General features: G+C 37.7%; 2 protein-coding genes across 4 annotated transcripts in view; one reads left to right on the top strand and one right to left on the bottom strand.

Moving 5' to 3' along the window:
* The window catches only part of cog5 (component of oligomeric golgi complex 5), a 127,060-nt gene extending 123,991 nt beyond the window's left edge, over positions 1 to 3,069 (bottom strand). Inside the window, exons 1-2 of one of the 2 annotated variants that reach the window (XM_060842895.1) lie at positions 2,985 to 3,069; positions 1,050 to 1,189 (exon numbers count right to left, since the gene is read on the bottom strand). In XM_060842895.1, coding sequence (XP_060698878.1) covers positions 1,050 to 1,189; positions 2,985 to 3,042 — 198 coding nt within the window. In that variant the 5' untranslated portion in view covers positions 3,043 to 3,069. Of the gene's footprint in view, positions 1 to 1,049; positions 1,190 to 2,984 lie in introns of those variants that run through there. The other variant, XM_060842896.1, reaches the window with a different exon arrangement.
* A 311-nt stretch (positions 3,070 to 3,380) lies between these two features.
* The window catches only part of dus4l (dihydrouridine synthase 4-like (S. cerevisiae)), a 65,537-nt gene continuing 48,411 nt past the window's right edge, over positions 3,381 to 20,506 (top strand). The window contains exons 1-6 of one of the 2 annotated variants that reach the window (XM_060842893.1): positions 3,381 to 3,650; positions 3,751 to 3,872; positions 4,991 to 5,108; positions 9,267 to 9,389; positions 12,532 to 12,758; positions 15,195 to 19,912. In XM_060842893.1, coding sequence (XP_060698876.1) covers positions 3,544 to 3,650; positions 3,751 to 3,872; positions 4,991 to 5,108; positions 9,267 to 9,389; positions 12,532 to 12,758; positions 15,195 to 15,442 — 945 coding nt within the window. In that variant the 5' untranslated portion in view covers positions 3,381 to 3,543 and the 3' untranslated portion in view covers positions 15,443 to 19,912. Of the gene's footprint in view, positions 3,651 to 3,750; positions 3,873 to 4,990; positions 5,109 to 9,266; positions 9,390 to 12,531; positions 12,766 to 15,194; positions 19,913 to 20,506 lie in introns of those variants that run through there. The other variant, XM_060842894.1, reaches the window with a different exon arrangement.

Here is a 20,506-nt window from a genome sequence, read left to right as displayed (position 1 = left end):
GACCCATCAAGCCTGGTCTGCCATTCAATAACATCATGGCTGACCTTTTTATGGACACAGCTCTACTTACCCACCCTCATAACTCTGCCTTCAAAAATCTTTCAAGAAGTTCACCTCAACTGTTTCACTGGACAAGGAATTCCACAGACTCACAATCCTTTGGGTGGAAAAGTTCCTTTTCAACTCAGTCTAAATCTGCTCCCTCTTATTATGAGGCTATGTCCCCCACTTCTAGTTTTACCTACTAGTGGAAACAATGTCTGCTTATATCAGATCTATTCCCTTCATAATTTTATATGTTTTTATAACAGACCCTCATTCTTCTAAATTCCAATGAGTATAGTCCCAGTCTCTCCTCATAAGCCAACCCTCTCAACTCCGGAATTAATCTAGTGAACCTCCTCTACATCCCCTACAATGCCAATACACTCCTTCCCAAGTAAGGAGACTAAAACTCCTTACACTACAGTTTGGTGCGGCCTCACAGCACCCTATAAGCTGCAGCATAACCTAACTTTAAATTCTGTCCCTCTAGCAATGAAGGGCAATATTCTACTTGCTTTAATTACCCACTGCACCTGCAAACCAACATTTTGCAATTTGTGCACAAGAACACCCAGGTCCCTCTGCATAGTAGCATATTGCAATTTTTTACTATTTAAATAATAGCCCATTTTGCTGTTATTCTTGCTAGAATAGATGACCTCACATTTATCAACATTCTACTCCATCTACCAGAACCTTAGCCACTCACTCAACCTATCTAAATCCCTCTGCAGACTTGTCAGTGTCCTCTGCACACTGTGCTCCACCACTCATTTTAGTGTCATCTGCCAACTTTGACACACTACACTTGGTCCCCAAATCAAAATCATTTATGTAAATTGTAAATAATTGTGGTACCACCAGAAAAACACCCATTTACCACCATTTTATGCTTACTGTTAGTTAACCAATCTTCTGTCCATGCTAACACATTACCCAAATGTTTTGCCTCTTAAAACACTCAGATACAGCAGTCACATAATAACAAGATTGTTTTTTCTTACCTGGATATGAAGTTCTTTATCAAGTTGACTAATTCCTTGGGCAAGTTTTGCTAATTGTTCAACTATAACTGCTTGATGAATGGATTGCGCAGTATAGGTTTTCACATCAAAATTGTCTTTCAAGAAGTCTGTATAGCATTCTGAAAAAGATTAAATATTGTATAAATATTTCACTAAAATAATTAAATCAAAAATAAAGTGATATTACAACATAAGGGCAACAAAATTATTTGGACCAGAGTATCAGTACAGATTAGCATATACAGATTGTGAACACACAGTTCTGCCCTTATTGCAGTTTTATTCTTTTGATAACTTCACATTATTTTAGTTAATATTATACACTGTTAATTCGATCTTTCCTACCTACAAATTGCCACATAAACCAGAAGAGCAGAAACAAATTGAGGAAATACAGTAGAAATACAGATATACACAAATAGGCTCACTGTATTCTTCCCAAAGTGTTCACTTTTCTTCATTACATAAAAAAAGATCTTGAAGCTTTCATAGATCTAGCATGATAATGAAACAATGAGTCAAACTCCAAAATCCAACATCTGAGTCGTCATTCACTGTAGGGTAGCATGGTGGCTCAGTGGTTAGTACTGCTGCCTCAAAGCACTAGAGACCTGGGTTTGATTCAACACTTGGGCAACTATCTGTGCAGGGTTTCCACATTTTCCCCATGTCTGCATGGATTTCCTTCTCGTGCTCCAGTTTCCTCCTACAGTCCAAAGATATGCAGGATAGGTGGATTGGAAAGACTAAATTGCCCAGCATCCAGGCTCTTTGGACCAGCCATGGGAAAGGCATGATAACAGGAATAGGGTAGAGGTTACGTCTGGGTGGGCTGCTCTTAGGAGGATCAGTGTGGACTCAGTGGAATGAACAGCCTGCTTCCACACTGCAAGGATTTTAATCATCAATTGATTAGTCAGTCCCATCAATTCTCCTGCTCCTTGGATGCTGCCTGACCAGCTGTTCTTTTCCAGCACCACACTCTCAATCTGTCTGCCTCTAGTTGCAATCCAAGCTTCAATACCAATGAAATCTCCCTACCCCAACTTCACTCAAAAGTTAGTTTCCCCAACCCCAGGGCCATTTAAAAAAAACCCATTGGCAAACACTATTGAATTACTAAATAAAAGTCTAAAACTAAAGTAAAGTAACACATTTTAAAGTGAGAGGTTCCTCCTGTTTAGAAATACATCATTTTGCAAATGTTCTACTTGACTCTCGGAACATGGGTTGTTTAGATGTGCTCTGGGTAGAAGCAAGAAAAACTCCCATGATCCATCTCTCCAAAAAACCTTGTCAACATTGGTTAGAAATCCCAGCAATGAAACACCAAATAAAAGTAAACGTGGAAAAGTATTTGCAAACATTTCCAATGTCCATGATTAGTTCTATTAACACACATAATGATTTAGCAGAATTTTTTTTTAAAAAAAGTGTATTTAAAATTTGTAAATGTTCCCATTTGAATTGTAATAATTTCTAGGGTAACTCAATCTAGAACGTCAAATGAGTTGCAGTTATTTGAAGCAATGGCCATTTCTTATAAACAATGATATTATGGGCGTAGATTAAATGCAATACTTCTCACCAGAAATGATACTCAAAATAAAAAGTGGACATTTCCATCATACGTGGATTCCTTTGGGATCATAGCAAACTGCAATAAGGATTGATCTGATGCCATATAATTAGGTACACTCTCCATCTGCTCTATCCAGCAATTCGTAATGCACGATTATACCACTTACTTCGTAAAGTATGGTCACATAAATAATGACTTTAAAACATCGGGGCTTGACTTAGAGGCAAAATGGGGGAAAAAACGGAGGCTCACACTTTGATGGGTTGGCAACTTACCAACATTCACCAGCCCCACGACAATCTGTTTTAAAAACTCAGACTGACCACCCTTACCATCCAGAAGCAGCTCCTTGACCGAGTCCTGGACGGAACAACTACCACTCCCCTCCATGTTGGCAGAGCCTGACACACGCACGCGCAAACGGCCAACTAACCTGCCGCGAGCAAAGGGTTAACCGTTGTTTTTCATTTCCCCTGTGGAAGGGGAAGGGGTGGAAACGATCGGCAACCAATCACCGGTGGGTTTGCAGCACCAGTCGCCAATCATTGGTGCGCCTGCGACAGCGGTAGCCAATCACTCACGGGTTCGCTGCACCGACAGCCAACCATCGCGGTTCAAGTGGGCTCGAGCCATTCACAGGGATTTCTGGGAGAATCCACAGCCAATCAGCTGTGACTGAGGCTCCAGGCTTGGAGAGAGCCGCCGGCGCGTTCCTGTGAATGCAGTGAGGGTCAGAGGTCAGATGTAAGAGGTGAGAACTGCATCTGTGGATCTAGGCCTCCAAACGTAGATTCCACTCATAAGCAGTTGATGGTTTAATTCCCCGTCGCTCAAGTCCTTTAAGCCAGTCACAGCCCATTCGGTTGTGAATAATTTCCATGAACGTAGCAGATGAGTTTTTACGTGTCTCCTGGATCCTGGCAACGAAGATGCCTGGTCGATTTGTTCCAGCCCGGTCACGTTGTGAAGATTTGTGCACCTATGGTGCGATATTCAAAGTGAGTAGTACTTCTGTCTTTCGGCAACAGTGTTTCATCATTCGTTACAAATCTTTGTTTGCTTAAACAACTCAAGGATGTTTCTGCCATTATTGTTTAGGTTGGCATTTCGATCACTTGTCAGAAAGTATGACTGTGAACTGTGTTTTACCCCAATGATTGTTGCGTCTGCCTTCCTGAGATCTGGCAAGGCTAGAGATAGTGAATTCACAACAAGTTGTGGTAATGTATATCTTTGGATTGCAACTGTATTACGTATGGTCAATGTTATAACAAGCTAATCATTATTCTGGCTTTTCAAAAATAGGGTTTTCTCTCCAGTTCTAGTTTGCTGAATCTGCCTTTTGATCAAAGGGGCAAGTTATTTGATTTTCACGACTCAATATAATGTAGTATGTATCTTAAAATTATTTATAAAGGAGTCAGATATATTTACAGGGTTTAAAGTTATTTTTTCTCATTAACATTATGCACTTAGTTTAATTGTATCAAAACAATTTGTGATACTCAGCAGATCTGGCAGAATCTGTGAAGACAAAGCAGAACATTTCCTGTCCAGTGACCTTTCAGAACCCGCTGAGAGCTTAAGAAGGGTCACTGGACTCGAACTATTAATTCAACTTTGCCTTCACAGACGCTGCCAGACCTGTTGAGTTTCTCTAGTGAATTCTGTTTTGTTTCAGATTTCCAGTACCCACAGTTCTCTGCTCTATTTAAGTTTGATTTCACATTGTGCATGAAAATAGGACTTGAACTATAGCTGCAGATGTTTACTGAAGTTTCAATTCACACACCATTAACTACATTTTCTAACATGCTGCAATCAATCTGCAGCACTTATAATGCAAATATCAGCTCTATTTGGGGTGTTCAGTTTATAATTTATTGCTTTAGAACACCATGTTGTCGGAGATGCCATCTCTTCGATGAGATAGTGAGACAGTGGCTGAATTTAGTGTCACTATCTACGGAAGAGCAAGGCCGTTCATCTAGTATGCTGGCTGATATTTATCACTCAATTAACATGCCATCCCTGCTCACTTGTGCCATCTCAAATCCATACCCCTTTAATGTGGAGACTTGTTCTATTAGAGGAGTTCCTCTATGAATGTTGATAATCCAACATGGTGCAACAGATTGAATCAAATTATATCTCCAAATAGTCAGCAGATGAGAGTCCTCAGTGTTTATCAGTGTTTGGAACACAATTTAACTACATTCTTAGTACTGAAGATTGCTAGTTCAGCTGCCAAATCAAAGGAGATAGAAACAACTTAAACACAACAAAAATAGTTTAAAGAAAACTCTCTAATGGCATGTCACACACTTTGTTTTGACAGTTGACCGTCCTCTGGTTGTGCAGTTTGCTGCCAATCGATCACAGGATCTAGCTGATGCTGCCTGTATAGTTTCTCCATTTGCAGATGGTGTTGACTTGAATTGTGGTTGTCCACAAAGGTAAGATAAACTTAAGAATAGCGATTCTGCTTCTGTAAATGCTGCAAGTTATGTTGTTTACTAATTGTAGTAACAGAAGTTAACCATTCAGCTTAGGTCTATTTGAAATATAGAAGGACTTTTTGCATTTATTTGATGCTTTTTATGACCAGCACCTTGGTGCTTTACAGCCCATTAAATACTTTTGGAATATAGTCACTGTTGCTCAGCAAACTACCACAAACAGTATACTACAATGAGTCCAAAATTTGTTTATGTGATATTTATTGAGATATAAATATTGTTGAGTAACCTGGGAATAACTACTCTGCTCTTCACAATACTGGCATAAGATTTTTTGTGCCCATCTGAGTGTGTAGATACTGTCTTTGTTTGATACCTCCTCCAAAAGACAGCATCTGCAACAGTGTAGTGCTTACTCTACTGCACTGGAGTGTCAAACTTGATTTTTGTGCTTAAATCCCTAAGTGGGACTTGAACAGAACTTTAATGCAGTGCTAGCAACTGAGCCACAGCTGACATTGTTCCTCTATTCAGTAAGATAATGACTGATCTATGACCAGCCTCCATTTACCCAACTTTTCCGTATGTCCCTTAAACCATTGAGGAACAAGATTACATCAATTTCCAATTTAATTGAGCATCTCCTGCTACTTCTGGAAAAGAGTTAAAACTTTTACTACTACTTGTTTTCAGAGGTCTTTCCGAATTTCTCTATTAAAAGATTTGGCCATAATTTTTAGACAGTTAACACAGTGCTAGATTTCCCAACCAGCAGAAATCCTTCTTTTTTTCTTCCCATCTTATTTGCTTTCCTTTATATCTTGAAATTTTGATCAAATCACCCTTTAACCTTCTAAATTTCAGAGAACGCACCCTAACTTCAATGTTTCACTGTAAAATGATATGGAGATGCTGGTGTTGGACTGGGGTAGACAAAGTTAAAAATCTCACAACACCAGGTTAGAGTCCAACAGGTTTATTTGGAAGTACATGATTTCAGAGCGCTGCTTCCTTGTCAGGTAGCTAGTGAGGCAGGATCATGGGACACAGAATTTATAGTAAAATATCAAAGTGTCATACACGACACTATTCTCTCTTTCTCTTTCTTTCTCTCTTTCTTTCTCTCTTTCTTTCTTTCTTTCTTTCTCTTTCTCTCTCTCTCTCTCTCTCTCATATACACACACACTCTCTTACACACTCACACAGGCCCTCTCTCCTACACAGGCGGTCTCCCAGACACACACACACACTGTCACACTCACTCGCATACCCTCTTACAAGCATATATTCTGCCACACTTGCGCACACACTCTATCAAGCGCGTGCACACACAGACTCTTGCGCACTCTCCCTCACACGCATGTACTGACACATATGTAAGTCTGTGGGGTGAATTTGCATTTGCAGATACATTCTATTATGTTTACAAAGCACAAATCTCTAGGCAGTCAGTCCATGTGACATTTCCTACTTTGGAAACAGAAGCAGACTAACTCAAAGTTGGAACACCGACAGACTCTAACCTCACACCCTTAATGCATTGTCTGAGCTATGATGTCACTTTTTTTTAAAATAAAACCTGAAGTTATCTCGGGAATGTGACTTGAAAGAAGTTCTGGGATTTACATATTAATGGATCAAAACCTGCAACCCATTCTAAATGATTGAAGATTAACAGCAATCTAGGTTTGTTCTATTCATCACATTAGTAGGTATGACACTTTGATCTTTTACTATAAATTCTGTGACCTATGATCTTGCCCCATTAACAACCTGATAAAATAGCAGCATTCCAAAAGCTTGTATTTCAAATAAACCTGTTGCCCTATAACCTGACACTCTGATTAATCACTATAATATAACCCTTAGAGACCAAGTACTGCTTTCTCTACAAAGTCAAGACATCCTTCCCTGATGTAGTGCCCAGATCTTCTCAGTATTCTAACCAGAGCTTTTCACAGCTGAGTCATAACTTCATTATTCATCATTGTCTTGTCTTCGAATTGAAAAAGCCAATATTCTACAGCATATTTGTTTTAAACCAAACACACATATATGAATTAAGAATGTAAGCAAGCCATTCAATTCTGTTCTGAATTCCACATTCCCAATTAGCTTCGATATCCATTACCTGACAAGAATCGTGTCTAACTCTGCCTTAAACCTATTGACATTGCCTCTAATACCTTCTAAGGCAGAGAGTTCTAAAGTTGTGTAACCCTTAGAGGGGAAAAAAAACTCCCTTCGCTTTTGCCTTAAAAGACCAACCATGCATTTCAAAACAGTGACCACTTACTCTTGATTCATGGATGAGAGTAAACATCCTTTCCACATCCAATTTCTCAACACTGATCGAAGTTTTATAAACTTCAGTCCTATCATCCCTTGCTCTTCTAAACCTCGGTGAAAATAAACCCAGCGATCTAATCTTTCCTCAAAAAGCAACATCTTTATTCTAGATATCAATCTAGTAAACCTCCACTGAACATCACCAAAGCATTTAGATGCTTAAATTAGGAGACCAACACTGCACAAGGTATCTCATCAATGTCCTGTATAACTTCAACATGACATCCTTACTTTTATGATAAATAAAAACAGAAAGTGCTGGAGAGAGAGAGAGAAACAAACTCAACATTTCGAAAATAATATGACTGTTCTTCAGAACCCTTAAAAGAATTGGTACTGCTGTTTTAGTTTTGCATTGCCTTTTCACTTTGCCTTCTATTGTATTTAAATGTTATTTCAGTTCTGTAAATTACAAACTGGTGAAATCTACTACATTGCTTAAATGTATGTCTATAGTATGTAGGAGCAGAAGTAGGCCATTCAGCTCACAGCGTCCACTCTGTTATTCAGTAAAATAATGGCTGATATGATAACCCACGACTTTACTTTCCTCCCTTTTCTCCATAGCTGTTGATCCCCTTATTAATTAAAAACTGCATATTTCAACCTTGAATATACTTAAGTGGTAGTGATAGTAAAGAATTCCAGATTCTTCCCCTCTGGGAGGAAAAGAATTCTCTTTGACTCTATTTTAAATGGTGACTTTGTACTCTGAGATTTTGCCCTGGGGTCCAAGATTTTCCAACAGGAGGAAACAACCTCTTTGCATCCACCCTGCAAAGCCCCTTAAGAATCTTATGTTTCAGTTATGTCTCCTCTCATTCTCCTAAACCCTAATTCATACAAGTTCATCCATTCAACCACTCCTAAGAAAATCCCTCTATACCTGGGATCCATCTAGTAAGCCTTCTCTCAATCGCCTTCAATGTTAGTGTATCTTTTCTTAGGGTAAGGGGACCAGATCTTGTTCACAACATTCCAGCTGTGATCTGACCAGTGTCTGGTATAGTTTTAGCAAGATTATTTTTATATTTCATTACCTTTGAAGTAAAGGCCAACATTCCATTTGCTTTCTATATTACCTGCTGAACCTGGATGTTGAGTTTTTTTTTAATTAATTCACGGGATGTGAGCAGCAGTGGTTGTAGGTCAGCATTAATTGTCTAGTGTCAAGATTAGAGTTGTACTGGAAAAGCACAGCAGGTCAGGCAGCATCCAAGGAGCAGGAAAAGCCCTTCATCAGGAACGTTTCAGGCAAAAGCCCTTCAGGAATTAATTGTCAAGTGGACAGTTAAATGTCAACACGTTGCTATGCATCTAGAGTCACTAGTAAGCTAGACCAGGTAAGGATGACCGCTTTATTCCCTAAGTGATATCAGTGAACCAGTTGGAGATTTCTGAAAATCAACAGTAGTTTCATGGTTATCATAAGGCTCTTGATTCTAGATTTACAATGAATTCAAATTGCACCATCTACCATGGCAGGATTTAGACTTAGATCCCCAGAACAATATCTGGTCTCTAGGTAAATGGTCTAATGATAATAGCAGTAGACCATTGCTAGTGCATTGGGACCCATAAATCTCTCTGGTGGCAACTTTCTATAGTCTTTTCCCATTTAATAAGTATTCAACTCTTGTATTTTTCCAGCTAAAGTGAATAACCTCAAATTTTCCCTCATTCTATTCCATGTACTGTTGTATTTGAGAGAGAGACAATTTCTGAGACACATCTATCAACTTTTCAGCCATTTTGTATATCATTGGTATTGCAGTATGTGTAAAATGCATTTAAATTTTCTTACAGGTGGGCAATGGCAGAAGGATATGGTGCTTGCCTAATAAATAAACCAGAATTGGTTCAGGACATGGTGCGTCAGGTCAGGAATCAAGTAGAATATCCTAATTTTTCAGTCTCAATTAAAATAAGGTAAATACTTTAGTCCTAAAAATGCAATAGAATATTACATTTATAATTACATGATAATTTTACACAAATGTGCACATTGAACTGGGACAGCTCTTGTACGACTAAGATTAGCCAAGAGGCCTTGGAGTGCAGATTCATAGCTCCTTGAGAATGGAATTGAAGGTAGATAGGATAGTGAAGACGGTGTTTGGTAGTCTTGCCTTTATTGGTCAGTGCATTGAATATAGGAGTTGGGAGCTGTTGTTGCAGCTGTACAGGACATTGGTTCGGCCACTTTTGGAATATTACATGCAATTCTAGCCTCCATCCTATAGGAAAGATGTTGTGAAACTTGAAAGGGTTCAGAAAAGACTTCTGAGGATGTTGCCACGATTGGAGGGTTTGAGCTATAGGAAGAGGCTGAGTAAGCTGGGGCTATTTTCCCTAGAGTATCAGAGGCTGAGGGGTGACCTTTATAGAAGTTTATAAAATCATGAAGGGCATAGATAAGGCGAACAGCCAAAGTCTTTTCCCCAGGGTAGCAGAGTCCAAAACTAGAGGCCATGTGTTTAAGGTGAGATGAGAAAGATTTAAAATGAACCTAAGGGGCATTTTTTTCACACAGCAGGTGGTGCATGTATGGAATGAACTGCAAGAGGCTGGTACAATTACAACATTTAAAAGGCATTGAAACGGGTGTATGAATATGAAGGTTTTAGAGGGATATGGGCGAAATGCTGGCAAATGGGCGTAGATTAGTTTAAGATATCTGAATGAGTTGGACTGAAGGATCGGTTTCCATGCTGTACAGCTCTATGGTTCTATGACTATGCACATGGAGTCTTATGATGCAACGGACCTTCGCACTGCAACTACCAAACAGTTATGGTTGACCACCCTTGCTCTTACTGTCAACCACAGACATAGTGAAGGATTAATAGATGGATAATCAACTCATTTGGCTGCATTATCGTACATGGTCCGTGGCCATCAGGACCTGAGCTGGGATTTGAATCCAATGCTACTGGCCTGGAGGTATAAGACCATCTTCCTTTAGCACACTTAAAAGAGAGTTTCAGGGTATCTTTGAGCATTTTCTTTGTTATTCTTTGGAAAATTAACCATTTGGGAGTTGACAAAACAGCACTTGGTGTGGGCATCAGTTCTCAGCCATTGAAACACCATTTAGTGTTTTGAAGTTGGATTTCTGAGGTGTTCTGCCTGAAGACTTGAGGAGCTGGCCTCTAGAGAGACACTGACGTGTTCACATGATTTTCCATTTGAATCTAGACGATGAGGAAGAGCCTTACTAAAATTTAGCAGTCTGTAAATGACAACTACTTTTTACAAACAATGGCAATATATGTTTGACAGTGTGCAGAGCTGAACTGGCAAAGGTGATATGCATTTGGATCTCCTTGTTAATGGTGACCTTTTTAGAGAGATGGCTGCTTAGGTGTGGGCTATAGTCGGAATATTCCAGAGCCTCTCCTTAAAATTATATGGGTGGTGGAACATTTGACTGAGCAGGTGAGGATGATTTATGTGTCTTGATTAGGCAACATTCAAGGACAGGCAAAGTTACTTAATGCGGAATTGAGATTGAGAGTGGCATTCACATCTGGTGTACAGTGCACAATAACGTCAATTACCTGCAAAATTTTATACCATATATATCTATGGTGGTCAATTTTGACATAGAAGCAACTGATGCTGAAGAGTTCTTCATCTAGACAATATTGACTATTGGCATCGCGAGTGATTTTTGAGGTGAATGGTCTCTGTTAGCTAGACTGTGGGGGCTATGACACAACCTTATTTGACCCCAATCCAAATTTTGATGGAATCTGTTTCAGTTTTCTCTCAGGACAATTGTAGTCATTTCATCACGGAGGAGTTGCATGACTGAAGTTATTTTTGAAGATCCAAATCTTTGGAACACAATCCACAGTGGTTTGGTGGATCAAATGCTTTGGCCAAGTTGTTGAATGCAATGAAGTCATCCTGATCTTGTTTTTGACATTGTTGTTGGATTTTGTTGCCAGAGAAGTCCATGTTGGAGCTTCTGGAATGTTTAAAGCCACACGCTATCTCTGGGAGGATTGTCTCAGCCATAGGAAGTAGGGATTCGGGAATATGCATATCAGAATTTTCCCTTCTATGGACGAAAGGAAATACCTCAATAGTTCTCACATCTTGATTTATTTTCTTTCATATAAATGATTGTTGTTACTGCATATCTGAAGTTGAGGGTGGGAGGGAAGAGGGAGACCATTCTGTAGAATGAGTATATAAGTGCTGGACGTGAGGAGAAGTCTGCCAGCTTTGAAAACCAAAAATGGAATACATTAGGGTCACAAGTTTATTGTTTTTCATCAATTTGATTACTTATTGCAACTCCCCAATCAATGATGATTCACCTATGCTTTCCACCACTGGATACTGAAAGTTAGTGTGGAGTGTCTGGTGCTATTGTGGATTCACAGTTGTTGAAACTATTTTTCTAAGCATCAGCGGATGGTATTGTAATCCTTAAGAAGAGGAAAACCATCTTGTGAGTAATTGGGATTTTGTCAAATTGCCCTTCGTCTGTAGATGGCTTAAAAAAACCTATATATCATGATATCCTATAGTGTTGGATATCTCAAGATTTCTCTTCTCCTTTGACTTCCAGATTTGTCTTTGAGCTGTTAGAATGCTGCCATATTTGCAACTTTTGGTTGTTCTGCCAGACGATGAAAGCTGCTCGTTTTTAATCTTGGAGGTCACATATTGCAACATCATTTTTCTTGAACAAGTGCTGGTAATGTCGATGCTTGACCTTGATGTCTGGGCAAGGAATGTACTGTAATTAACTTTATTTGATCTCACTGGTAGATGTGTGGACGTTTTCCAGATTGGTCATGAGCTGACTTGGAATTCCTCTTTGGGCAGACCCCTTTAAGGCTGTAAAATGAATCTTCTTCTTGGACTTTTAGAACTTGAGGGATAGATGTTCATCAATGATTAAATGAAACAATTGTTTGTCAAATAGGCATGAGTACCTCCTATCTGACTATTACTGTTTTATTAATTGTTCTGAAATTATTTAATCTAATATCTGATTCGGTTAATTCCAGGTTTAAATTCACCTGTAGTGTTCAATAATTTGTTTTCATTGCAGAATACACAAAGATCTAGCAAGAACTGTTGATCTATGTCGAAAAGTTGAAGCAACTGGAATCTCTTGGATCACTGTTCATGGCAGAACAACAGAGGAACGACATCAACCAGTGCACTATGATACAATCAAAATTATTAAGGAAAATTTAAATATACCAGTAGTAGCAAATGGAGACATAAGGAGCCATAAAGATATTGATTATGTGCATGAGTTGACAGGAATTGATGGTAAGGAGCCCTATGAAGAAAATGTAGTAACTACAAAATTTTTAAAGATTTAATAATGATCTCATAAGTTCTGCTTGAAGAGAACAACTTCTATTGACAGGCTATTTATAATCCTTTGTAAATAGTACAACAGACATTTAAAAATTAATTAAATTTAACTAATTTGGTGGCAATTCTAAGAAAAGTCGCGTTTGACTCAGAACATTAACTATGCTACAGATGCTGCCAGGTTCACTGAGCTTTTCCAGTGTAGAAGTAATTGTAAGAAGTAATCCCTCTTAAATACTTGGTACTGGAATTAGTGCTTTTTATCTTTAATCTGCTCCACTAAAAAAGCAGCAGTGGTAGTTGAATTTTGATGTTCTCAACCTATCTTACAGTAAATGTTAGCCATTGTCCCAAAATTGTCCCACAATTACATTTTGCCAATTTTTTTCTCAGTTTTGTTTCCCTCCATCTCTCATGAAAGCATAAACTTCTTGCTTCAACATACCTCCAAAGGTACAAGTTTTCCCTAGCAGTATAACCATCATTACATTAATACTGGGGGCAGTGTTTTCAGGCAAAGTCAATCACTTTTTCTACTAACACCCATATGATGTACTTGCAACCAATAAGTAACATTGAATAACAATAAGGAATGGGAATCTTTGTTCTTCCCTCCACTTCTTGCTAACCCAGTAACTTTGTGGCAAATGTAATGTTCCTAACGCTACTCAACTGAGATTAGCTAACTGTCCTACATGGTGGGAATTGAACCAAAAATTTCTTAGCCATGTATGACTCTACTGCTTAAAACTGAACTCACTGAGCCAAATGCAAAAGACTTTAACATGTTTTTGACAAAATTATCAATATATTCACCTTAACAAAGACTTGCTATCATCTACTTGTAAGTTAGTTCATTTTTCACTTAAGCATTTCTGTTCAAGCATGTTCTCTTTAAATGAAAATTCACAATGTTTAAAAAAAATTATTTAATACTGTATAAACATAGGGCAACATAAGGCTTATTTTGTGACTCAGTTCCTTCATGTAATAAGTTTTATTAGGAAGGAATTGTGATATTGTTTCAAGTTAGGATGATATGTGCCTTGGAAAGGAACTTGCAGATGGTGGTACTGCCATGCATGTATTGCCCTTGACTTTCTAGGTGGTAAGACTATGAAATTGGAAGGTGCTATCAAATCATCCTTGGTGTGTTTCTGCAGTGCATCATGTGCAGTAAAATCTCAAAGATAAATAGCAGGGATCTTGCCCACATATTTCGGATAGCCAGAGTTTCGGCATATCTGAGCAAGCCCTACATTACTGAAATTGCCGACAAACATGCTCTAAAAAACATGAAACTACATTTTGCAGCAAATGCAAAAAAAAAACTTTGTTTTCAGCTTCTGATGACCTGACCTTGGATGTTAAAACATATTACAAAATGTTAAGAATTAAATCTGAAAAACTTAGTTTGTCTTTTCTGTAGATTTCAGATGAGTACAATATAATCTGCTCACTTAGGTAGTCAAACTTGTTTTCAATGTTTTCATGCTGCAATGTGAAATCCTGGAGTGTCTAGATGGCTTTTGTGGCTTCAAGCTAGGGGAATGGGCAGATAAGCAGGCAGGCATTCACAAACTCTTTGAAGATTTCAGACAGCATTTTTAACTTTCTCTCAGATTTAGTGATATTTGCAGGGTTTGAGCATCATTTCACAGATGTCTCAATGTCACATGATGGTTTCTCCATGATTCTGCACTCTCATTCAGCATAACTCCACTCCAGTTGGTTGGCGTTGTCAAATAACAAGCATGCTTGAGTTCAGCTCATCCAGAGTTACTGTTCTGAACCTTTTATTGGATTTCCTATTCTGCTGGCAGGAATTGCTGACAATATTGCCATAACCAGAGTTTAAGTTTATCTTAATTTGAATCATTGCAATTTTTCTGCAGATGGTACAGCTGCCAGTGTGTTGAGCTGTAGGGCCCCTCAATAAAAGAAAATATGGTGCCCAACCCCATAATATATAATTTCCCCACTTCCATAACCACTGCACTTCCTCACCTCCACTGCCGACAAATACAATAACAAAATTGGTTCTAGAAGACCAAGAAAGTAACATATTTTAAATGTGTTTTGATTGTTAGTTCTAGAAAGTTAAATTATGACAACTTTGCCACAATTGTAGAATCTCAGGTCGTTATGAGGTTCTGGGTTAGCTCAAATTAAAAGGTTGAGTGGGAAATTGGAAAACTGACCAAGAGGAATCACTGTCCAGATCATGCAACACAATTATCAATTAACAATGTCTGTGGATCATATTATTTTTACCCTTTCGACTGAGGACACCATTGTTAATTTGTCAGTTTTTTTTTCAAAAATACGCTTGCATGCCTTTCATTTTTGTTTGCTTTTAAATTGTTTCCCTTTGTTTACTGTATTCAGGTGTAATGGCTGCACGAGGCCTTTTAGCAAATCCTGCTATGTTTGCAGGATATGAAGAAACTCCTTTGCAGTGTGTTCGGGACTGGATTGACATTGCTTTGGAACACGGAACACCATATACTTGTTTCCATCACCATTTGATGTACATGTTAGAAAGAATAACTTCAAAGCAAGAGAAGAAAATCTTTAATGCATTATCAAGTATGTCAGCTGTTCTAGATTATCTCTCTGACAATTATGGTTTATGAGATTATAAAAAAACTTATGCCATGTCTGCTCAAAGATGTTAAAGGATTTCAAAGGAAATCAAATTGCTGTAATATATGATAAGCAAACCTTTAGCAGGAAACAAGTTTTGATGTTGTTTTGACCTGAAACTTTGACTGCCACTGATAACAAAGAAGTTACTGTCTTCAAATGTGCTATTACAGGTATAGTTCAAATCACCTAGGATTGTAAGGTGGCAATTTGCCTTCTTAATAGTTTTAATATCAACAATCTCTTAAGTAAAATTGAGGACTTCAGTCTTTCAAGACATTTTAAAGTCAAATCCACAGATACTTATTAAATAAAATTTTGTATTTTACTGTTAGTTTTAATTATGCAAAAATAAATCCAGCTCTCCTGGCTCACAGATAGGGATACTTCCACTACATCACAAGAATCCTTTCACTGCATCTTTAATGTTGTTGATGGGTTTCTCGCTATGCAATGGCAAGTTACTAAATAAAAGGATTTTAGCTTGTTAAATGCCTTATTCATTGCTAACATGCTTTGTTAATATTCAAACATCTTATCAAACATCCAAACAAGATTGACATCAAGAAATCTTGATGTGGAATTCTGAGCAGGTGCCTGGTGACTTTGCTCATTACTTGTGCAGAGGACGTCCATTGATGGACACTGACTCCAACATTATGGGCTCTGGCCACATGTACCCCATTACACATATGACATGTGCACCTTTGGGCACAGCAACAACTATCACTGTCATGCTGTATCAAGAACATTGTCCCCTTAGCAAATCATGCCCAGCTCAGGGACTGGAACCGGAGTCCCACTTGTGCACCACCTTATCCAGCAAGACTCAAGGTCCCCTGCCCACAAATTGGCCATTAAAGATATTGCAGGTGAAAGAGTTGGTGGATATCTGTTGAGTGGTTATTTCCGGAAATGGCACATGGTAAGATGGGGTTAGAATTTCACACAAGAGATGCCATAAGAATAGGATGAGTCAGTAATGAGGCAAATTTGATAAGATACAATAAGAAATCTCATGGTGACAATCTCTCCAAAAATCTCAATGCAGCTCATACTCAGCCAAAAATTGTACAATTCAAATGTTTTTTGTTCTTCCATTTTGTGAAAAATCTTGTGTATTCCTCCTTGCAACTTTCTGTGCATAGTCATAATTGATCAAGATATGTAAGTTTAAAATATTGCCTAAGTATTCAGGTGTTTTAGTATTACTGTATATTTTATTTCTTTATAGCTAAGACTATACACTTTTTTAAATCATTTTTATCTAAGAGTTGCTAAAACTGACCCAGCTTTTCTGATCAGTATGAACGTCTGCTTCACTGATTAACTAAATATCTAAAATGGCTACCTCCATTCATGAATCAATGGAATACAAATTCATTGTATTGAATAGGGAGAATTCTGTACATAAAATCTGTTCCAAAGATCTTGAACTATTTCACACCATGAATATTATGCAATGGATTAACTGCCATGTATAAGTCTAGAAAGGTCCAATTACTCCAGCAGAGCTTCACACTCAATCACATGTTATGATGTAGAAAGATAGAAGGTAGTTAACTTTAGATTTGTGTTTAATATTTGAAAAAAAAATTCAGTACTCAGTCATTTATTGTAGATTGAAATGCCAGACATTTTGCAGAAGAAAAGTAAACCTTTGATGTACATTATCATTGTCAATGTCACATGCACTTCTGTGGCTCTCCAAGTGTAAGGGACTGAAGCAGAATACATTTTGAGGTGTTTGTATTGTGTTGGCAGGAGGTAATTACATTTGTTAAAATGCAATTTAATTGTAATACCATGTTTTAAATTAAGGGAGACCTTGTGGTATTATTGCTGAGCTATTAGTGAAGAGATTTCGGTAATATTCTAGGGACCCAGGTTCAAATCCTACCATGGAAATCTGGAATTAGAAGAGTAATGATCGTCATGAAACTGTTGTCAATTGTTAGGAAAAACCCATCTGGTTCACTAGTATCCTTTTAAGGATGGAAATCTGCCATCCTTACCCAGTCTGGCCTACATGTGACCAGACCCACAGCAGTGTGGTTGATTCTTAACTCCTCTGGCAAGCAACCTGGCCCACATCTTGTGAATGAGAAGAAAAATTATTTTAAAAATGAATATAGTATTTCAACTAAAGAATTTTAGAGGAAGTATTTTCTTCTACTTGTAACATTTTTTTAAATCTTTTAACCGTTGGTCAGAATTTTAATTGTGTATGATTATGTACGTAGACAATCAGGTTTTTTTTGCAAATATAATGGAAAATTTGGTTGCTATCTTTAAATGTTTGTGATTGCTTCACAGTAAGAGCTTCAGATTGTATTCTGTTTATTATTGAAACAAAATTCCAGTTAAGTACAGATGAAAATAACGGGTCCAATTTTAATCACCTATCAGCAGTATTGGAACAATAAGACAAGTTTTTGAAAACAAATTTTGCAATTTAACCTTCGTAATATCACATTTATTATTGCAAAGAAATATTACAATCTGTGTATTGAATAGGAAGTAATGAATTCCCAGTAACTCAATTTTAATTCACCTTCCCACTTTCACTATAACCTCTCTGTACCAAGTAACCTTCGATGTTCTGTGAAGCTTATTATAATCCCTAGTCACAACATCACATATTTCAATTCAGCACATTACGTCCTTGTTAATTGACTATGACTTTAATAATTTTAAACCATAGCACGGCTTAGTTTTTATTAGATAGCAGGTACCATTTACAGCTCTTATTGATCTGCCTTTGGTTCCTTCAATCGTTCCATTACCATTTCTTTACTGTGCGTCATTATTCCATTTGTCTTTTAATCATTCGTGCCTTCCACCTATCAAAGACTATTCCTTCTGGTTTTTCTTTTTACCTTCCTTACTCCCCACTTTCTTTCCCTGAACTCTGTACTTATTCAAAACCTATTACATTTCTAACTTTGCCAGTTTCTTGGAAATTCAAAGACCTGAAACACTGAGCACTATTGATGATTAAAACATTGATTCCACCTATAGATGCTGTCTCATCTGAGCACTTCTGGCATTTCGTGTTTTTTTTATATATCAGATTTCAGCATCAGCAATACTCGCTGTTGTTTTGCCCAATATGAGGTCATTGGGGCACATTGGGACTTTGCTCTGTATCTGATTGTTATTAGTCATCCATTGCATAATTTAATAAAACACCATTTCAGTCAACTTCATATGAATATTATTTTTTTAGGATGATGCACCTCTGAACTTTACTGAAGTAGAAGAGTGAAATAATTTGTAATTGTTTTGCTACACATTTTGTATATTAACTTTGTTCATTATGTTTTATGAAATTGTGATATTTTTCTACTTTCCTAGCCATTTCCCAAGGTTCAGAATAACATAAAGAAAAGAAATCCATGTCTTCGGAACTAAGTGATGTCATAAATTAGATACTACCTTTTCAAATCTAGCTTGTAATCCAAACTAACAAGATAATACTTCCTCTGTCAGCTGGCTGTAGAAATTAAAATAGATCAATTTCACCAGTCTAAATCCAGTTTCTAATGGGAATGAGCAATGTATTACTGTCACTGCCTCCATTTGTGCAAAGGATGGTTGGTGTGGAAAATGGGGGACAAAATACCACACTGGTACAATGGAGTGTGGATTCTTCTGAGGTCATTGGGGCACGATGGAGAGGACTTTGTTGTGTATCTGATTGCTATGCTTAACTTGTTGGTACATAAAATGAGAAAGTGAGGACTGCAGATGCTGGAGATCAGAGTCAAAAAGTGTGGCGCTGGAAAGCACAGGAGGTCAGGCAGCATCTGAGAAGTAGGAAAATCAACATTTCGGGCATAAGCCCTTCATCAGGAATTACTGGTACACAATGCTGATACTGATCCCCTGAATTGGAGGATGTTCCATTCCCCAGTATTAACATGCACAAAACATCCTTTGAATATGTGAAGAGTCACCAGAGTTGCATCCTTAACCCTGCTTTCATTCCACAGATGCTGCCAGACCTGCTGAGTTTCTCCAGCAATTTGTTTTTGTCTCCAGTATCTGCAGTTGTTTTTTTAATATTACTGTTCTTGACTAAGCATTGATATTCCAAAGAAGATATTGACATTGAGCTCAATGTAAAACGAACTACATTTTATAAAAAGGTCAACTGTGTACAGGTTGATTCATATATCCAAACCTGAAATTGTTGTCATCTATTATTAATGATTCCTTAGAATAACTGGGCATTTGTTCTTGTGGTAAATACCACTGCTTACACAATTGTACAAAATAGGAGATTGGCTGTGATAGTTGGGTAATTATTCAAGTGAACTATAAATACAAATCCAAAAGAACCATGTAGTTAACCTACTGTATGTTATAATGTGAAAATGATTGTGCTTTAAGCTGCCACAATTCAGAAGCTTATATTACCTGTAAAAGGTTTGAAGCTATCGATCTCAATTACAATTTTGTGGATACTTTATATATTGTAACTTGTCATTAAATTATTGCAATAATTATATATTTCATCATTTGAAATTTGGAATAAAATTTTAATGCAAATGTTCATTTTGTTAGAGTTCAGTTTGTGTAACAAACATTAATTAGCACTCTTGACTTTCTTCTGTTGATAGCATTTCATTTCAATATTAAAAGAGCTGAATTCCAGAGGTGAGGTGAGAGTAACTATCTTTGAAAACAAGGTGGCATTTAACCCAGGGTGAATTAAGGAATCCTAGAAATATTGAAGTTGATGGAAATAAAGTAAATATCCTTCATTGTCTGGAGTAATACTTTGTCCAGAGAAAGATGACAGTCGTTGTTGGATACCAATGAACACACCCTTATATTCCTCAGAAATCCCTCAGAGCAGAGTCATAAGCCCAAACATCTTTAAACGTTAAATACATAGAATGTGAAAGCTGACCATTTGGCCCACCATGTCCACATCAACCCTCTGAAGAGTGACCTACCCCTCCAGCCTATCTCTGTAACCCTGCATTTTACCAAGGCTAATCCCCCAAGCCTACATGTCGATGGACACTCTGGGCAGTTTAGCAGAG

Source organism: Hemiscyllium ocellatum, chromosome 23 (genome assembly GCF_020745735.1).
Source record: "Hemiscyllium ocellatum isolate sHemOce1 chromosome 23, sHemOce1.pat.X.cur, whole genome shotgun sequence".
NCBI classification, from domain to species: domain Eukaryota; kingdom Metazoa; phylum Chordata; class Chondrichthyes; order Orectolobiformes; family Hemiscylliidae; genus Hemiscyllium; species Hemiscyllium ocellatum.
The sequence above is the reverse complement of the archived record's forward strand: the minus strand, read 5'-3'. Positions and strand labels throughout refer to the sequence as shown.